This window comes from Paramisgurnus dabryanus, chromosome 18 (genome assembly GCF_030506205.2).
Source record: "Paramisgurnus dabryanus chromosome 18, PD_genome_1.1, whole genome shotgun sequence".
In the NCBI taxonomy this organism is placed as follows: domain Eukaryota; kingdom Metazoa; phylum Chordata; class Actinopteri; order Cypriniformes; family Cobitidae; genus Paramisgurnus; species Paramisgurnus dabryanus.
Window position 1 is genome coordinate 32,589,542 of NC_133354.1, and position 21,824 is coordinate 32,611,365.

Genomic DNA, 21,824 nt, shown 5'->3' on the forward strand with positions numbered 1-21,824 from the left:
CTTCGCGTCGTGCCTAACAACGCCCCTTAGCTGTTATAAAATGCACTGGTAACCCACTGTTTCTTGGGGCTTATTGCTTTATTAAAAACAGTTGTTAACAGTCTGTGTTATTCATGGTCTACGTCGTTTCCAACTGTATTTGATTCTTTGGAAAACAGTATAAGTGAGATGTGCAGATAACTCATGAACATTGAGAAAATATCCGGTCAATTGACCGTTCGCAAAGACCCGACCCCCTTAGTTACTGTCGCTATGTATGTCCGACAAGATACGCTGCTCTCACGCCCCACCATGTTCTCACGCAGTGAAAAATACATTGCGGAGGAGGGAGGACATTGACAACTCGCTGACACACAGGACAGACCAGGTTACTTTTGATATTTAACATATTAAACAAAGTCTTACTTTTCAAATTATCTCTTCATTCTAGTTAATTTATAGCATCAAATAAACATGAATGATCATAAGGGGGAATGTTGTTTTAACTGCGGAAATGTGTCCGTACACTCCGCTTTTCAAGTTCAAATCCTCCAATATTAATCTACTATCTCTCCTGACTGCTTTGGATGGCGAAGAAGTATGATTGGTCAGATCACCTGTCAATCAAGCTCCCTGCGAAGGGTCAATTGTTTTAAACGACCGGCTAGAGGGAGGTGCTTCCCAGTCTAAAGAAGGGGGTCGTTGGGTGATAGTGGTGAAAGCACAACCACAACCATTGTTTTTCATAGACTCAGCCATAGCCGGTACTAGAGAAGTGCCCTCAGAGGTGTGAAAACAAAACAAAAGGTGAGAGAGATATTAAAGGTGCTTATTCAGACTGACCAATTGGGACATACAGACAAACCCACTCAAATGTACTGTTTGCACACTAAAAAACATTAGACTTCACACTTTAAACTCTTAAATTCTTTCTGAATTCTACTTCATTAGAAGAATCTTAAAATCTTGCAGCAATATCAGTCCCAAACTATTTCTGTGACTTGTACAGTTCTGGACAAATGGACCAAATTGTTTTTTTAAACTTTGTACAGTCATTAAAGGTAGGGTAACAGATTTGATCCTGAAACATTTTTTGTTATGCTGGTTAAAAGTCTCCTCACATCCTGATAGCAATCACTGTGTTAAGTTGTTTAAATGTATTTGTATAAATTTATGTCATCTATGAAAGTCGTATGACCAAAAAATGTTCAACAAATCATAGATTTCGGTCCTAACGGACGTTTCCATTTTTGTCCCTCATCCGTAAGCGTAATTTGAATGCAGACACCATACGTCATCGGCGCGTTCACGTGCACTCACCTCCTGTAAACAGTGAGAACAGCAAACTTTTCTGCTGAATTGACAACCTACACAGGAGGCACACAATGAAAGACATCTTTTATAACAACAACAGCAAAAACTGCCTGGATCAGCAAGAGCAAAAACCCAAATGAACATCGGTAACTTTACTGCTTTACCACGAGATGAAACAGCTGCAGGAGGCAAAGGGTCTGAAAGCGTCGTTGCACTGTTTATTTTGGAAAGGTAGGTACGCGATATGTTTGTACTGAGATGGATTCAGATATTCTACTTTGATGAAGCATTGTGTTGCTTATGAAATTTGTGTTCGTTTACGGATTAGCGTAACGATATAGTTACTACGTCTACACAACCGAACGTGTGCTTAAACTAATTCTGCTGTAAACCAGTTGTTTGGTTATTTTGGAAGTGTTATTCGACTTTGTACTGCAAAGTTTTCTCACTGCTGAATGTGACATGAGATGTGACCGTCTGATCTGTGCGTGTTCATGTGTTTGGAAAGAGGCGTGACTTTGGATGGCGATTTGACTTGAGGGTGGGATCGGGATTTCATTGCTAGGCGGCTACCATTAACATTTTTCTAAATGTGTAACCCTACCTTTAAGAGAAAGGGCCAAGCTTACACCTCTACAATCTTTAGATGACTGAATTGTTTAAAAAAATCTAAAAACTTCCGAAAAAGGACCAAGCCTAAAATTATTAACAATGCTACACTATGAACACTATTTTTTTACACTATTTTTTTTAGAGAGCTGATAAGTTTCACTTATCAAACGAAGATTTTTAAGGAGTTTCTTCCACAAACACAGTCGATTTATCTTCAGTAGTCTTCTAAACCTAGAATCTTCAAAATTCTTATGTTCTCTTCTAGTTGCAGTGATGAGTGCAATTATGCATCTATGAATGCATTTAATATGTAAAATAAGTAAGCAGGACCAAGTGCTTGTGGGGAAAAGAGATTTAATGAAGGTTCTTATGTAGCATAGTTCTTCAGGAGCGATGTTGTTGTGTCAACCTTGTGTGAGCAGACCTTTATACATGGTACACAAAGAATAGAAGAGCACCACAGGAGACTTTGATTTATGAAGTGACAGTCACACCCACAGAGAACCTACAAGAATGTGACCTAATGATGACCTAAAGGTCTAATTGTATGGGCCATTTGGGTAAACAATAATAAAGTTGAAAAAATCAGGGCACAGTTGCAATGTTACGCATCAGACATTAACCCCATTCACACAGACCTTTGGTCCCAGAAAATACCCGTAAAATTGCCAGACAAGCGTCTGTGTGAACACAAACTTGTCCCGTTAATCTTCTGGGATCGTTGCCGGAAAGAGGACCTAGTCAGATACACGGATAACCCTCTGTGTGAACAAGAAGCCGAACGAATGCCGTAAAGGGCGTGTCAAAGTGAGGACGCGAGCGTCATCACAACAAAAGTTATGGTTCAGCTCCTTAAAACGAGAGATAACATGCATATAAACATTCACCACGAGAAATGTTGCAAACTAGATTGAAGCAGTTATCAGGATATGATAAATGAGACGCATAAACAATGACGAACGTGCCGTAGTGAGGACGCGCGTGACATGGCAACATGAAGTTGGTTCAACTCTTTAAAATAAGGGATTTACAATATTCACGACGAGAAATGTCAACAAACTTGACTGAAGCAGATATCAGGTAAGTTAGCTCGTTACTAACTGCATTGAAACGGAGATCATTCAGCAGCATAAAAGAATATCGCGTCACGTGCTCATTTGAGCTATAATAAACGAAAATACCCGCACGTCATCCCAACAAGATACAGTCTTGTTCAAAATAATAGCAGTACAATGTGACTAACCAGAATAATCAAGGATTTAGTATATTTTTTTATTGCTACATGGCAAACAAGTTACCAGTAGGTTCAGTAGATTCTCAGAAAACAAATGAGACCCAGCATTCATGATATGCACGCTCTTAAGGCTGTGCAATTGGGCAATTAGTTGAATTAGTTGAAAGGGGTGTGTTCAAAAAAATAGCAGTGTGGCATTCAATTACTGAGGTCATCAATTTTGTGAAGAAACAGGTGTGAATCAGGTGGCCCCTATTTAAGGATGAAGCCAACACTTGTTGAACATGCATTTGAAAGCTGAGGAAAATGGGTCGTTCAAGACATTGTTCAGAAGAACAGCGTACTTTGATTAAAAAGTTGATTGGAGAGGGGAAAACCTATAAAGAGGTGCAAAAAATGATAGGCTGTTCAGCTAAAATGATCTCCAATGCCTTAAAATGGAGAGCAAAACCAGAGAGACGTGGTAGAAAACGGAAGACAACCATCAAAATGGATAGAAGAATAACCAGAATGGCAAAGGCTCAGCCAATGATCACCTCCAGGATGATCAAAGACAGTCTGGAGTTTCCTGTAAGTACTGTGACAGTTAGAAGACGTCTGTGTGAAGCTAATCTATTTTCAAGAATCCCCCGCAAAGTCCCTCTGTTAAAAAAAAGGCATGTGCAGAAGAGGTTACAATTTGCCAAAGAACACATCAACTGGCCTAAAGAGAAATGGAGGAACATTTTGTGGACTGATGAGAGTAAAATTGTTCTTTTTGGGTCCAAGGGCCACAGGCAGTTTGTGAGACGACCCCCAAACTCTGAATTCAAGCCACAGTACACAGTGAAGACAGTGAAGCATGGAGCATGATATGGGCATGTTTCTCCTACTATGGTGTTGGGCCTATTTATCGCATACCAGGGATCATGGATCAGTTTGCATATGTTAAAATACTTGAAGAGGTCATGTTGCCCTATGCTGAAGAGGACATGCCCTTGAAATGGTTGTTTCAACAAGACAATGACCCAAAACACACTAGTAAACAGTCAAAGTCTTGGTTCCAAACCAACAAAATTAATGTTATGGAGTGGCCAGCCCAATCTCCAGACCTTAATCCAATTGAGAACTTGTGGGGTGATATCAAAAATGCTGTTTCTGAAGCAAAACCAAGAAATGTGAATGAATTGTGGAATGTTGTTAAAGAATCATGGAGTGGAATAACGGCTGAGAGGTGCCACAAGTTGGTTGACTCCATGCCACACAGATGTCAAGCAGTTTTAAAAAACTGTGGTCATACAACTAAATATTAGTTTAGTGATTCACAGGATTGCTAAATCCCAGAAAAAAAAATGTTTGTACAAAATAGTTTTGAGTTTGTACAGTCAAAGGTAGACACTGCTATTTTTTTTAACACACCCCTTTCAACTAATTGCCCAATTGCACAGCCTTAAGAGCGTGCATATCATGAATGCTGGGTCTTGTTTGTTTTCTGAGAATCTACTGAACCTACTGGTAACTTGTTTGCCACGTAGCAATAAAAAATATACTAAAAACCTTGATTATTCTGGTTAGTCACATTGTACTGCTATTATTTTGAACAAGACTGTATATCGTTCAGCTTTAAATGCATTTATATGTCACAATGAGAAATGTCTGAAAACTGTATTAAAGCAGAGATCAGGGAGCTCGTCAAATATCCACTCAGAAGCTGAGATCATTCACCAGCATAGTACTGTGTGTCAAGCGCTCCTTTATAGTCTTATCATAAACAAAAATGCACACGAGTTGTTTCTGGAGAGAGAAATAATAAATAATTTGCAAACTTCATATGCTGCATAGAAGAGAGGGCAGGACTTTCAACAGGTCACGTGTCTTTCCGGGACCATCAGATGTCGGGTAATCATGGCAGTGTGAATGAACAAAAAAATCTAAGATTCTGGAAAATTCCAGGATGCCTGTCCCGTGTATTTTACGGAATGTCTGTGTGAAAAGGGCTATTGATTACACATGAAAGAAATATACACAAAAACCTTCAAGAGCAAATACTAAACTTTTCCAATGCCCTTATATTTCTTGATTCATTCCTCATCCCACCTGTGACATATTCTCTCCCTATTGGACTGATTTTACACAGCACTTCAGATACGGTGACAATAGTTTCACTACAGCGACGCAGCACCTCATTCCCTTCTCATGGAACAAGGGCTACAGACGTAACCAAAGATGTTTTATGTTGCATTTTTGTAACCTTTTACATTTTACCTTTTAAAATGAATTTAATCACTTGAACTCAGTTGGATGTAGCCTGAGCTGTTGCATTGAAATCATCACACATTTTTTTTTCTTTCCTGTAAGGTCTCCAGTAATGGCAGGTGGTCTCTTTGCTGTGGACAGAAGGTGGTTCTGGGAACTGGGAGGATATGACACAGGACTGGAGATTTGGGGAGGAGAGCAATATGAGATCTCTTTTAAGGTAACAGTCCATCATCCAAAACTGGTCCAAAGATCATGAGCATACAGATCATGTATATACAGCGGGGAAAATAAGTATTTGACACCTCAGCATTTTTATCAGTAAGGGGATTTCTAAGTGAGCCATTGATACAAAATTTTCACCAGATGTAGCCATCAAGCCAAATATTGAATTCATACAAAGAAATCAGAACATTTAAGTATACAAGTTGAGTCATAATAAATAAAGTGAAATGACTCAAATATTTTCTAAAATATCTGAAAATGTGTTTGTCTGAAAAACGATGGACATATGCATCTCGGACAGCTTGGGGGTGAGTAAATCATGGGTTTAATATTATTTTTGGCCGAACTATCCCTTTAACTCATTCCACAAAATTCGCACAATACTGTCTGACGAGCTGTCCTCTATTTATAATGCTAATATCACCTGTATTAGCATTATAAACAGATATTTGTGCAAACAAAGCCCAGACAAGAAAGCAGGACCAGCTAAGTATATTTTATAAATAATAAGATACAGATAGTTTCAAATATTGCTACATAAATACTTTAAAATCCTCAAATAAATTATTCATTTCCTAAAAACGTATTTAATAATCTTAAAACTTTGACTAAAACTCAATAAAGTATTAAAGATATTTAAAATCAATATAATTTTTTGTTGCTACAAAAAAATTATTAAAAAAGTAGATTTTTAACAGTTTAGAAGTACAGTTATTTCATGTAATGTAACCAAGATGCACAGGTCAATTTTGCTACCCTACAGACCCAACGTTGTGAAATAAAACATCGACATAACAAGCTCAAAATTTTATATAATCAAAACATTCAGCTGTATCTTAAAATCTACATGATCTAGACACATAATTAATCACAGAAAAAAATATTAGGCATTTTACTTATGTGATTGTTAATTTATTTAAGTCCAGTAAAAAAGGTCATGTTCTTCAAGGTAGTTTGCAAGTTTTATAAGTTCATGGCCAGGAAAACAAACCTATTTACAAAATCTACCATTAAAAGTCATTGTAGCGTTAAACAATAGAACTTTTTAGTTGTGTAAATATGGTTTTAAAGAAAAAAAAACATGGACCGGTATATTTTATTAGACCTTAAACTGATGTTGTAATAATATTACAACCGAGGGCTTTACAGGGTTAATATAGGATTGTCATGTACTGGGAGAAAACACTGTCCCTGAATCAATTTGTGACACTATACATGACTATATCTTATTTTATATCCTGGGTCATGACCTTAAACTGACCCACTCCTTGCAGGGCTAGTAACCCGCTTGGTTTTATTAAACTACTTCGAAAGTCACAAATTAAGTACCCATTCCGGGCAACAAAGCGTCTTTACCGTGTCGCTGCGCGATTCCATCGCGTATGAAGGGGCAGTCACCTGCTCCTGATCATGCAGCGTCAAAGCAAGACAAAACAAGCACCATCAACACAGCCGAGCAGCGTCAATTCTCTCATCGTAAACCAACCATTATTAGTACCTACAACGTCCGCACTCTACGAAAAACAGAAAAGAGAGGCAGCCAAGAAACATCAAAGCTTGATCAATCTGATCGGTTCCACCAGCTTATCCATGGGTGTGGAGAGAAAGGAATCGACATCGTAGCCATACAAGAGCATCGACTACCAGCAGCCGATGGCATTAACACTTACATCGAAATCTACAACAACAAAGAATGGAGATTCGACTTCTGCTCAGCCTCAAAAACAACCCAAGGCAATCACGTCGGAGGAATAGGGCTTCTCACGAGCAGCAAAGCCACAACTACAGTATCAGAGCGGATAATGACAGCAACATTTGCGGGCAACCCTATAACAACAGTTATCGTAGTCTATGCCCCGACAGAGGAAAAACCAAAGACAGAGAAAGACAACTTCTATAACCAGCTCATCAAATGTGTGCAAGACACACCACCACACAATATGCTCATCCTTGCAGGCGACTTCAATGCAAGAATCGGTGAAGACAGTCATAATTCAAATTCAAGAGTTATAGCCAAACATGTTCTGCACAACACAACAAATGACAATGGAAGCAGACTAATTGAGTTCTGTGAAGCAACAAACACAAGGCCAATACAGCCCAGATTCCCTCATCCAAAATCCAGAATCTGGACGTGGCAACCGGATGTCAACAGAAACGCAAAAGACAGGAAAAACAGAGCTCAACTAGATCACATACTCATCAACAGCAAATGGATCAATTCGGTGAAGAATGTGAGAGCGTATGACACAATCAATCTTGGGTCAGACCACAGAATAGTAAGCACAGAGATCAAGATTAGCTTGAGAGCGCCAAGAGAAAACAAGAACAAGCGCCTCAAGTTTGACTGGAGAAAGCTTAAAGACAAGAGGAGCTACAAGCACAATATACCATCACTATCCAAAATAGCTACAACGCTCTTAGAAGAGAAGACAACCGCGATGATATGCAGCTAAAATACGATAGATTCGTTACAGCTATCGAAGATGCTGCAAAGAGCAAGGTCGGCTTAGTCAAGAAAAAAGCCCCAAAGACATGGGTCTCGAGTGAAACGATCGAACTTCTCAAAGCCCGAAATAAATCCAAGAGAAATAAAAGTGTGAACATGAAACAGCTCAGTGAAGATCTGCTTGATTCATACGAGCAGGACAGAATCAACTACTTGGAAGAAAAACTACAGCGACTTAAAGAAGCAGCAAAAGTAAATAAACTAAGAACAACTTGGGAGATAGTCAAAGAGATTAGCGGCAAGACTAAATCGACAAACAAACATAAAATGAAAAGAGCAGACGGTAAAGACATCAACTCGTCACAAGAACTCCTAAAGGAGTGGCAACGATACTTTAAAACACTGTTAAGTAACAACATAATTACCGACGACCTGCCAATCGAACCTGCTGCTCAAGATCTAGACATCAACATAAGCCCATTCACTATCCAAGAGATAAAGCGTGCAATTGAAGAACTGAGGAGTGGCAAATCACCTGGCTGCGATAATGCAATCACACCAGAGGCACTCAAATATGGAGGAGACTATGTTGCTGATCTCATCTGGAACATCTGCAATGATGTATACGGTCAAGAAAAAGCACCAGAACAGTTCATCACGAACTTGATAGTACCACTGCCCAAAAAAGGAGACCTCACCCTAATGAACAACTACAGGGGGATCAGCCTAATGTCGGTCACTGCCAAAGTATACAACAAAGTCCTTCTTTATCGAATAAGAGATCCGATCGACAAGATTCTACGTGCCAATCAAGCTGGCTTCAGAAGAGGGAGAGGATGTACAGAACAAGTTCACATCCTGCGTAGAATAATCGAAGGCTTTCAAGACAAGAAACTTGATTATTACATCACCTTTGTAGATTTCAAGAAGGCATTCGATTCCATCAAGAGATCAACCATGTTTGACATACTACGACATTATGGGATCCCAGACAAAATAGTAAGTGCGATCCGCACACTATACAATAAGTCAAAGAGTCACGTACTAGTAGAAGGGAAGCTATCTGAACCCTTCCACACTACAACAGGCGTCTTACAAGGTGACACCCTAGCTCCCTTCCTATTTATAATCGTCATAGACTATGTATTAACACGAGCTGAAGAAGAGCATGCAAGGAGCACATCATCGCACGGAATCGTAACACATTTAAAAGAATCCAGCAGAAATCCAGAAGTATCACTATTTGACCTGGATTTCGCTGATGACATTCCCCTGTTTGAAAACACCCTGGATAGAGCACAGGAACAACTCACAACAACAGCAAATTGGGCCAGGAGAGTAGGCCTTCAAGTTAATAAAGGCAAAACAGAAGCTATGAGTAATCAAGAACATACCAGTCTGGACATGGCAACACATAATCATCATCACATAGAGCTAGATGGACAAACAATCAAATGGACAAAGAACTTTAAATATCTTGGCTCCCATATCACCTCTAGCGAATCTGACATCAAAATCCGAAGAGGTCAAGCATGGGGGGCCTTCTGGAAGATGAAGAACGTATTCCAGTCAAGAACTATTCCAATTACACTTAAAATCAATATATTTGAATCTGCGTGTGTCTCAATCCTGCTCTATGGCTGCGAAAGCTGGATCCTTAACAGGAAACTCAGAGACCAACTTAACAGCTTTGCTACCATCTGTTGCAGAATCATGCTAGGCATAAAACGTCTGGACAAGAAAAGCAATAAAGAGGTTTATGAAAGAGTCGGCCGCAACCAACTTGTTCTTCAAGTACAACAGAGGCAGTTAAGATTTGTAGGACATTCCCTAAGAAGACATGAGAGTGACTTGATCAACAAGTACGTCCTGTACACCCCACAACAGCGACATGGCAAAAGAGCTCAAGGCAGAGCGCGAAAACTATACCACCAATATATTGGGGAACTTATCAACAAGGACGTACCAGCAACAATGAGCGAACTACGAAAAGTTGCCAAAAATCGCGAGGAATGGACAAAATTAGTGACCGACTGTCAACCTACCCTGTTTGCAGCCGATTGATGATATCTTATTTTGTGCATAAAACAGTTGGTATAAAAATGTATTCTTCCTCACCACCGGTACCCTACATAATCATGACATGATGCATGTCGTGTCTTCTTGACAGAGCTTAGACACTTCATTCTTCCAAAAAGGAACTACAGTAAAGAATGTGAGGACAAAATAAATGTATACATGTTTGTTTGTGGTTTATTAAGAAGTTAACAATATAATCAATTATTTGTTTTCAAGACAAAGTGAGATTATTTACCATTTGTCCTTGCAATTGGTACTTTATGAGGCAGTTTCCCAGACAGGGATTATTTTAAACCAGGATTAGGCCTTAGTTTAATTAGGAAATGTAACTAGTTTTAACAAACATGCCTTACTAAAAACATTACTTGTGTGCATTTTGAGGCAGAACAAAGAGTACTGATGTATTTTAAAATATGTCAGTGCGAGTTGTTTTCAGTTTGGATTTTAGGATTGATAACATAGTAACAAATATGAATAAGTATATTTACATTGTTTAAGCTAAAGTACTTCACACTTTTTGTAAAACATTTTGTTTTTGTTTAATTTAATTTGTGTTAAAAATAGGAACATGTATAAGATTTCTCACCAATGAATTAATTTGAATTGATTGAGAAGCCTAATATTTATACATGTATTCAGTCATATGACATGTCACTAATTACACATACAGAGTTGAGCAAAATTTCTGTTAAATAAAATTAATTAAAATGGCCTTTTTCTCAGGTGTGGATGTGTGGTGGTCGTATGGAGGACATTCCATGTTCAAGAGTGGGTCATATATACAGGAAATATGTTCCCTATAAAGTGCCAAGTGGAATGAGCCTCGCCAGGGTAAGTTTGAACAGCTGATACTTTAAACCTTTTAAATCTAAATGCACTCAATACTTATTAAACACACAGAAACACAGAATTCCAAATATAAGGTTGTCAATAAACTGAGCCGGCATATTGAAACAAAAAAATACTTTTATATTTTTTCAATATTTGCTCCAATATGCAATATTTGTTTCCAAAATGGAAACGACTTGTTTTTCCAGATTCCATTAATTTACCACACGCCCACTTTCTTACACTTTTTTATGCATTTGGAAGACGCTTTTATTCAAAGGGCTTTGAATATGTGTATCTTTGTACTGTGTCCCAGTCTGTGTGCCTTAAGTCCGGATCTCATGCAAAAAACACAAAAATATGTGTTACATAATTTAAGTACACCACATTTGTATTTAAATAAGCCTATCAGTTCCGGAGCTAACACAGTCCTTCACACACTGTTAATTTTTTTACACATTTTTTTGTGTTAAGCTTTTTACACATTATGTGTCATTTTAACATATTACAGTATGTGTCATTTTTGTGTTGATTTTGTGTTAAAATAAAACACAAGTTGTATTAAAAGTAGCACAAAATGTGTGGGTTCAATAATAACACAGAGATGGGGGGATTTCTGACTGAGACAAAACATTTAGTTTGTTGTCCCAGAATCTAATGTGTGTTTTTAACACATCTGTTCTAAGAGTGTATCCCATAATCCACAGTGTAATCAAAATGCAGCATTTTTGTCAAATCAACATATATTTTTATGCTACTTTAACTTAAAAAATTAAGTGAAACAATTTCAACTTGTTTTTATAAGTTATGTCAACTATTCACAAATTAAAACTTAAAATATTATGTTTAATTGACTTGCTATACCAAGTTGTTTTAACTTCATGCTGCATTTTTATTTACAGTGACAGTTTATTAAAATCATGTAGGCCTACTGCTAGAAATAAAAATCAGACAGACAAGTGTAATCACTTCTTGAGGCGCAATATTTGAATTAAAATCTTTGACATTTATGGTGTATATTTTGTGTTTTGGTGTGTTTATTGTTGCATAGAAGAAGACTGCATAGGAGAAAATGTCTTTTGTCATGGCAAAAAACTAAATTATACAAAATGGTTAATTGATTACAGAAATATCATTCATATTAGGGTTTTATAGGGTAGTCTTGTCTAATATTGTGTAATTCTCTGAAAGTCATGAACATTTTATTAGGTAAATAAGTAAACTGTCTTAAATAAATAAGTCTATCACGGTGTGGTGGTGGATAGAACCCAATTGCAGAAAGTAACTAAAAACAACTTTTATTGTAACTTAAATACCCTCAAGGGGGCAAACAATGAAAATAACTTAAATCCTGAGAAAGTTAAAAACAGGGGCGTAACTATCGGTAAGCAGGGTAAGCGTTGCTTACGGGCTTGGACCAATCAGGGGCCCGCCCGATCTGGAAGAATTTGATTGACAGTCGGCGGGCCCTATCACATACTCGTTGCTATCCGCTGTTCCCAGGCTTTCTCACGGGTTTTCAACGGGGCCGTCCGGGGCTAAGCCCCGGCACATATGCTGAAGGTCTCGCTCTGCTCTTGCCAGTGTACCAGCTGCGCTTGTGCGCGTGCACTCGCTGCGCTGGTGCGTGTGCACTGAAGTGAAGGGAATAATGCGTTTCCATTCATTATAGGGCATACTTACCAACGCAAGTTTAACGATTTGCGCGAACAGATTACATACAAAGTCAATGCAAAGACGCAACCAGGTGCGTTCTCACAGGGCGATGCAAATGACGAGAATTGGGCGGCGCGATTGCCCCGAAAACATGCGCTTTCCCCTTTAAATGCGTCTTCGCGCAAGTTATGCAACTCAAGCGAAAAAACTCAGAACTGCAAGAACGCGCTCTCACACAGGATCATTTGACATTGTAGAGGAGAGAGAGAGCGAGCAAGAGAGAGAGAGGTAAGAATGGTGCCCACGTCGAGAAAACTTAATAGAAGACTAGAAACGTGTAAAGAATTAAAGTATTTGTCACTCACATTTAATTACAGTATGTTAACTGGATAACACTGGATATAACTCATTGTATAGGCATAGTTTAATAAAATAATGTATTTTGATTACACAAATCAAACCTAACTATATGATTGTTTTAGCTGCTGACCAGCATAGGGAATCTCTATGGCTAATTTATAAGACATGTAAGAGTCTTTTTGGGTATCTTATGCCTAGAATTATTCAAGGAGGTTAATTCTTTTAACTTCCTTTAAAGTTTGATCAATTGTGCATAATGACATGTGGAACAAATGGATATAGGGTGTCAAACTCATAGATTTGCATCATTTAAAATTCAGATGCTCTTTTTAAAATATTTGGGGTCAACCTCTGGCACAGCTTTAAAGCTGAAACTTATCAAATCCTATCAGAGGTCCAGAATGTCACTGAAACACACCAGTGGCTTTGCTGTCATCAGTATTAAACATGTTACCCATCGAAGTACCCCTCCCCGCAGTGCCCCCCCCACATAACAAATCCCAATTTAACCCCTGAATGTAAGTGAGCATCTTTTTTTATGTATTTAGACCTAGGTGTATGTGTGTGTGTAGTCATAGCAGTAACAAAATCTTATAGTGTGCTGTCACCAGCAGTGTTGTTTCATATGTTATGGTGCGCTGTCACCGATGTTATGTTTTTGTTGTGGTGCACATATTTTCATATTCCTAATTATTTTGCCAATTTTCTCACCATTGCATAAGTTACATTTTCAGAATGTCCTATTTACTATATTTATATCACATTATTTAACAATTTTAAACATTCTAGAAGGCATTATAGGGCCTTTTACACATGGTCACATTTCTGATCAGAAAGCTATAGATAAACTTGTTAAAGATGAAAGAGAAAAAAGCCCTCAACAAAGCGGTCTAACAAAAAGCTTATTGTTAATAAACGCTTTACTTCTGATTTAATATAAGCATGTTTTTCATTGAGAATACTGGTTCTAGGAAGTTTTATAACATACTGTTGACGCTCTTCATCATTCTATGACATGATATGAAGAGCTAAAGTCTCTCATTCTCTGTGCTTGTATAAAATATCCAGGATCGCCATCGCTGTGTCTTTCTCATACGCTGCGTGGTGTTCAGGATGTCTTGATTTTAAATGATAAAGGAATTTGCAGTGCTGTATGTTTTTGCATCTTTCGCATCACTTTAAAATGCTTTTACCAACATGTTTGCTGCATGTGCGCACCTCTCACTCTGCACTGGTTGCTATTTGATCGCATCATCAAAGACCTCATTATTCGGTAAAATTTATTCTGCCTTTTCACTAGTTTGGCCGAAAATTTTCGATTGCCAAACATTCGGTGCATCCTCCCCCAACTCTTGAACCATCCCACCTCAATGATTGGTTTCTTGAGATAGCCGGCGCTACTCCTCAGTGCCCTACCCCGGTGCCCTTCTTCCCCGAGGTGCATGAGGAGATTACAAGGTCATGGGCTGCTCCTTTTCCTGCTCATAATTGTACTCCCTTCCCCTCACCACTCTTGAGCTGCTAAGGGCTATGGGGCTGTCCAGACAGTGAACCCGTCCGTTGTCCCAGGCCGGCCTCTTTAGCAAGTTTCGCCCAACAGTTCTCGGCTGCCCAGAAGCAGACTGAGGGAATTAGTCACATCCTGCCCCAGTGGAAAGCTGCCTGTTTGTGGTGCCCCTAGTCCCACTCAAACAGTTCCTGGGAGTATATCAACCGACAAGGGGGTCTATGCTCTCAAGGTATGTTGCAACTCGAGGTTCTAAATGGTTTACCCCAGGAGGTAGCGAACACAATAACTACACAATTATCATCTACGAGCCTATGCGTTGAAGTGGAACCTGTTTGGTTTGTCGAGTAGTGTTTTTCTTTACAAGAAGACCCCTGAAGATGCCCGACCTGGTCAGCAGGCTCCTTAGGGAGGCATGGAGATTAAATACACCTTGTCCTCCCTCTATACCCTCGTGGGACATGTCCATGGTACTGAAGTTTCTCCAGGGCATCCCCTTCGAGTCTTTGCATTCAGCGCATATGTAGTTTCTGTCTACCAACACTTTGATCCTGTTTGCATTAGCCTCGATAAAGAGGGTAAGGGGGCCTGCATTCATTTCCGGTCATTGATTAGTGTCTACAGTTCTGGCCCCCTGAATCCAGTGTAATGTTGAGACCACGGCACAGTTATGTGCCCAAGGTTACCCCCACTCCATTCAAGAATCAGGTGGTAAAACTTCAAGACTTCTCAGCACTGGAATGGGGAAGCACCCCATGGAGCTTTGGTAGGGATTCCTAATTTGTCGGTCATGAACGTGACGTCGGAGTGACCAACTGAAATAGAATGTCTCAGTTACGGATGTAACCCTCGTTCCTTGAAAAAGGGAACAAAGACATCATGTCCCATCTCCACGGTTGTACCATTGCCGAGGTGTCCAGAGCTCCCAGGCTTGGCCTCTCAGCGAAAAAGTACTGATGCATTTGTAAGACAATTTCCTGAATAAGATAGCACCTCCCCAAAGGACACTGCATGGGGGCAAAGTGAGTGCGCGGGAAAGCCACTCTCCACGATTCACAGTGGACTTCTTACTGAGACACATTTGGGTTTCAAAGACACACCTTTAGGGTGTCATACATTTGTATTCTTATTCTCTCATCTACCATTTGTATGGAGATGTGATGTTTGACAATCAACGGTATCGATCTGTCTGCAGATCTACCATTTGTATGGAGATGTGATGTTTGACAATCAAGGGTAGCTCTCTCATGCTGTGTTCTCAGGAGGGGCTCTCTCAAAGCAACCTGTATATGAAATGCTACATGCACAAAGAATCTAAAATCTGTATCTTATTTGTTTTCTATTGAAATGTCTCATTGCAAGTGGTTACAATGGTCTCACTCATATAACAACAGAATTCAATGTTAAAGTATGTGAAACTTCATTCAATGTTGATAGACACCTCCCATTCTAAGCATAAACCAATCACCCACTGTATACAAATTAAGGACAGCCCTTAGTTTTACAACAACCAATCAGTATCAAATTCCTATATGCTTTGTTCTCTGGTTATTTAAGGAGATGTGTAGAAGATTTAGGCGGGTTTTTCTAAAATGCACCCCCATGATGCTGTATCTTTGATATAGCATCATGAATTTCATTTTACTTTGAGGAATCTGTAACCAGATCTCCATCTCCTTACCAGGTATGCAACAGTTTTTGTTTATTTCGTATTTGAATTGGAATGTAAATTGGCTTCTGAATTATGTTTTACCTACCTGGTTAATAAATTGTTAAGTTTGATTTATTCTGTGTTGCTCGGTAAATGTTGACACTGCAAGTAATATCGTTGTATCCGTAGTTACCGTAAGGACTGAAATCAGGCTAGGATCGGCCCAAACCCAGTTAGATAGTGAATAATACATCAGCTGAGGATTTGTGAGATACGAATAGCAATTGGTTAGTTTAAGTGTACTTAGAAGCGTGGAGGCTGTGTTTCCGTTTAGAGTAACATTTCTGATTACCCTAAATAGGGTCAGCCTCAACCTCTGTTTATTTCAATGTTATTCTATTCATTAATCTTGATTAGAAATAATAATTGTAATAATTAAGTGTCACCTCTAAGGGGACTAAATAAAATATGTTTAAAGTTGAGCACGCAGAGAGCGGCCACTTAAGCGTATAGTCCAACCTCTGGCAGTGACCAACACTGATTCGCTTACGACCGTTGACCAGTATATTAATTATGAGGCCCGTACTAGGATCATATGCGACTGTGAGAACCGAATGAACGAGTGTAATACCAGAGCTTTATCAGAATAAATAAACAAACATCCATCTAAATTCTGTAAGCTTTAAAAGTAATAATCAATCAAATTTGTAATATAATATAAACTAAATCTTTGTCTTTGGAGTCAGATTAGAGATAAATATACCTAAATTACGTAACGCCAAAACGTCATCTGCAGAGCGCCGGAAAAGACCGAACGCGCTATCAATCCTTCCCATGCGGTTTGGACTTCGCCATTGGGCCAAACGGATGGATGGGGACATATAAATTTCACCCCCCTTACACATTGCACCTGCTGCTCAATTTAGACTTGCCCGGCAGGAAGTCGCCAGCAAATGCAAATCATGCATGACAATATTTATGGGCTCTTTTTTAGATACATGAAGATTGGTCTCTCTAAGCAAGTTCCCAATGCGTCTGTCATCGATGTGACGTCTCTGTTCTCTTCCTTCAGGGAACAAGGGTTTCATCCATAACCGAGACGTTCTCCATGTAAAATTGGCTTACCGTTTCCCCATGTGGTTGAAATGTGCAACATTGCCAAGTATCAGACACTCTTGCAGGCACGGGAGGGCAGCGCTGTGTGCTCTGAACTGATCACGCAACTTACAGAGTATGGTTGTAGCCACTAGTAGGCCGCTCAGGTTGCAGCAGCAGTAGTATTCATCCAGTTAAAATTTGTTCTACCACTAAAATAATTGAAAGTCGAAAAACTACATAGTGTTGCCTTGAAGAGAATTTTTTTGCTTGTAGTTTAAAAATAAAGTAGTGTGCACTAAAATCAAAATAAATAAAATAAATAATAAGTATCAAATTTACATTTTTGTACACATAATTTTTAGCAGACAACTTGATAATTTTAGATTGGAAACAGTTCCAGAAGATACAAGTGAACATCACATGCCTGGTATTTATTAGTTCTCCCTATTTATTGTCCTTGTGTTTGCTGTTCTGTGCACGTTCGTCTTGTCGTATTCCCGTGTCCTTTGCCTGTGAGTATTTAGAATAATCTTAGTCTAGTCTATTATATGTTGTGAAAAGTTTTATTGTTGGTTTAATGTTAAGTTTAGTGTCAGTTTAGTGTTGTGTTTACCTTGTCTTGTTTTGCCTCCTCGTGGGTTTGGTTTTTTCCCTGTTTTTGTTCAATAAATTCCATTGTTATTGTCTACGTCTACACTTGGGTTCGTGTCTTGTTTAAAACCCTGACAACATGACTTGAGTCATGAAAATCCATACCTCAATATCTCTATCAATATCCAATCAAGTCACTGATAGGTTTCTTAGTTTCTTAGCTTAGTTTGCCTAATGCCTACCAAAAATAATGATAGCTAGCTGCTATCTGTCTGATTATTTAGGCTATAATCTGGTATAAAAACTGGAATAATGAAGATTTTAATTCACTTCCTAAAACTTGATGATGATGATCGTTCACTCGTTTGTTATTTATACATCCCAAACTCACCTTTTTCAACAACGTTGAGTCGTCTCAAGCGACGCATGTTTTTTTTTTCAAAAATCTTAAGCTTATACTGTTGAAGGGAAACACAATTGCATCATGCTGTCAATCACTGAGTGAAATCTTTATTTTATCATAAACAGAGAAACAGATTTATTTATGTGCCATGGGCTTCTTATGTTTATAATTGTGTATTGTGTCTATATCTGTCATTGTCATTACACAGAACAGAACAGCACGAAAACAATGTGATTAGACAAATCAGTTATATAAACTACACTGACCATCAAAAAACATCTTGAAGAGGTTTTGCCCCTAAATGAATATAAAATAATGTGAACTTGGGATTTTATACAATTATTAAACTGCACAGTATATGCTGCAAACACAGCTGGTGTCAAAGCACAATGGCCACGCACGGCAAACACTCTCCTCACATGCGTTGCTCATACTTCGCATACACGCTGGTCACGCTTGCGGTGTGCTACCATAGACTGTAAAAAAAGGATGGACGACGCCTGTTCGCTCTCTTCCATTGGTGAAAAGTGAAGCTGCCAGTGTCCAGATATGGCGCTGACATCTTGGGTCTTGAGTCTGCGCAATAGCAATTTCGGGACCAGTCATGCGCAGTAGTGAGCAGGAAGGGAAGCCGCGAAGTCAAAACCCCGCCCTCGCTCTCGTAGAATGCGCATATCACACGATATCACAGCTGTCAATCATGACGTGACACCACCGTTTTTATATCATTAAATAACTAACTAAACACAAACCTATTTTAAAAACAAACATTTGAATTTACATCAGCGTGATAAAAACTACAGTAAATGACAGAAACCAGCTTCGGAAAAAAAAGATAATTGAAGTGTAATAAATTTTTTTAGTTGGTCTCAAGAGACGATTTGGCTTCACTTTTCAGGGCTTGTGCGGCACGCTTCTGTGCTACAGCTCCGGTCGCGGGCAGCGCTACAGCCACATAAACAGAGTTTGCCCTTCCTCTACTGACTTTCACTTTCGGTGCCCGAATATAAAGTGAATGAAGCTTTGCTCTGCATCCATTGTACGATTTTTTTTCCACCTCGGAAGGGCAACTTATGTCGAGAAGGGCATATGGGCAGTTGCCAGGGCAACCTGAACAACCCCCCTGTGCTCGTCCCTTTGTGGGGGAAAACGGTTGTTATTTAAGCGTGAGAACTAAATTTAAAGGGGTAAATAATGGAATCGATTATAAATATTGGTGTCAACTAATTATCAGCATCAACACAGTCGATTGTATCCAGCAATTGCGACAGCTCTAGATGTACTTGAGTTCACCACCATGGACATCACAGCTAACAAATCCATGGGACACTGAAAAGAACTAGAGGACTAAAAATGAAGGTTTACAAGAAGTAAAAAAAATATAGATTTTATGGTAATGTGTGACTTCTAGTGATTCCTCTTTTATTTCCTCCAGCAAATAAAAATTTCCTCTCCCTTCTATTCGCTCTCTTATATCAGCAACAACTTCAGCCATTTCAAGCGCAATATTTTTAAGACATGCTTTTTTCTGCGTTAAAATACCAAGAATATCACACAAGCAAACCTTAGTAAATTGTGTAGCGTGATCATTTAAATAATCTCCTCCCATAAATTTTACAACTGAAAGGGAAACTCCTAGAAATGCATATGCAATAAGGTCAGTCGCAAAATCTAGCAACACCTTTCAGAGCTAATTATCCACTGCACGTTTTTTGTAAATCCCGACAGTCGTTATTTAACAACAAAATGATGGTTTGTACTGGCGCAACCTGTTAATAAATCTGTCCCAAAGTCACGTACGGCTTTAAATGTATGGGCTTGAATGGCATGGATCCAAAAGCATGGCACAATGTAACATTTATTTATTTATATTGAAAAATAATTATTATATTATAAGTGTTACGTTACATTAAAATTTCCCATGGTGTGTTTTTAATTTAATAAATGTATCATACAGTAACCTTTTACATTATTTGATAATGTATTACATTAAGAGGTCAAAATATTATTACGTTTTGACAAAATTATTACATTTTGAACATTTAATTACAATAATAAATTTTAATACTTTATGTGAAGTTTTATCGTGGCAAATTGTCTAAAGTGAATTACACACGCAGACACTCAAAGAGTTTAAACTCATTATTATTATTCAGAGATTATATTTAACAGACAGTGGTCCTGACCTCAGTGACATAATAGCAGGTTATGGCCAAACACACAGCACCCCCAACCTAAAACATCAAAAGATGTTTCACCAATTTTGACATGGTATTTAAACCTCTTTCACATTTTTTTATCTCTAATAGAACTTTAAGAAATAAAATTATCTTTTGTAGAATTTAAAGCGTGTGGCAGAGGTGTGGATGGATGAGTATGCAGAGTACATCTACCAGCGAAGGCCAGAGTATCGGCATCTTTCAGCTGGTGATATGACCACACAGAAGGATCTGAGGAACAAACTAAAATGCAAAAACTTTAAGTGGTTCATGACAGAGGTGGCGTGGGACTTGTCCAAGCACTATCCACCTGTTGAACCTCCATCAGCAGCATGGGGAGAGGTAATTTTACTGCCTACTATATTTACCAATATGTGTGTGTGTGCGTGCGTGCGTGCGTGCGTGTGTGTGTACCTGGTAATTATCACGTTGTGGGGACCAGTTGTCCCCACAAAGATAGGAATACCAGTGTTTTTGTGACCTTGTGGGGACATTTTGATGTCCCCATGAGGAAACAAGCTTATAAATCAAACAAGATGATGTTTATTGAAAATCTAAGGTACAAGAAAGGTGAATAGAATATACAGTTTGTACAGTATAAAATGCATTACGTCTATGGAATGTCCCCACAAAACATGGAAACCAGAATGTGTGTGTGTGTGTATATATATATATACATATATATATGAAAATGTTATGTTTATTTTCTAGGTACGAAATGTTGGCAGTAATCTTTGTTTGGAAAGTAAACAATTTTCTTCAGGCTCCTCAATTCGTTTAGAAAAATGTCTGAAAGGACGTGCTGAGGCAACCTGGAACCATGGGCAGGTAACATAAACACCTGTGCCTGTAGGTCATCTGCTAAACCACAGTGTTAGTAATGTTAACGTTGATGGTTTTGTTTCCAAGGAATGCACGCATGCAGGGCCGGATTATCCATAGACGGGATTGGGCGAGTGCCCTGGGGTACCAGGCCTTGGGGCCCCCAAGGGCTCCAGACCGCGGCCAAAATTATTATTTTTTAAGTACTCACGCGTGTGCGGCACCCGTGACAAAACTACGGAATGCGCGATCGGGTTTTATACCCTCATTTGCATGACGCGTATATAGTTTCATGTTACGATGCGCTCAGTTGATTGTACCGATGGGTCTACGCAGCCCGGGTACAGTCAACACATCTCACTCAGAACCGCGGGAAGACTCGCTGGCGCGGATTTAAAATTAAACATTGCAGAGATGAGAGACAAAGAGAGCGGGAGAACATTTAGCCTACATTATCACCAACAACATTATAGATGAGAATAAAGGTTTCAGACATCAGTGCCCAGTTAGTGACAACCCGATAAAAGATGAGAAAACTCTAAAGGATACAGGTATGTAGATT

At 38.9% G+C, this 21,824-nt stretch overlaps 1 protein-coding gene across 2 annotated transcripts in view; it reads left to right on the forward strand.

Annotated features, from left to right (window-relative positions):
* Window positions 1–21,824, forward strand: part of galnt10 (UDP-N-acetyl-alpha-D-galactosamine:polypeptide N-acetylgalactosaminyltransferase 10 (GalNAc-T10)) — an 86,666-nt gene that overhangs the window by 55,221 nt on the left and 9,621 nt on the right. For both annotated transcript variants that reach the window (XM_065287682.1, XM_065287683.1), the window contains exons 7-10: window positions 5,477–5,594; window positions 10,851–10,958; window positions 20,561–20,782; window positions 21,152–21,268. In XM_065287682.1, coding sequence (XP_065143754.1) covers window positions 5,477–5,594; window positions 10,851–10,958; window positions 20,561–20,782; window positions 21,152–21,268 — 565 coding nt within the window. The remainder of the gene's footprint in view (window positions 1–5,476; window positions 5,595–10,850; window positions 10,959–20,560; window positions 20,783–21,151; window positions 21,269–21,824) is intronic.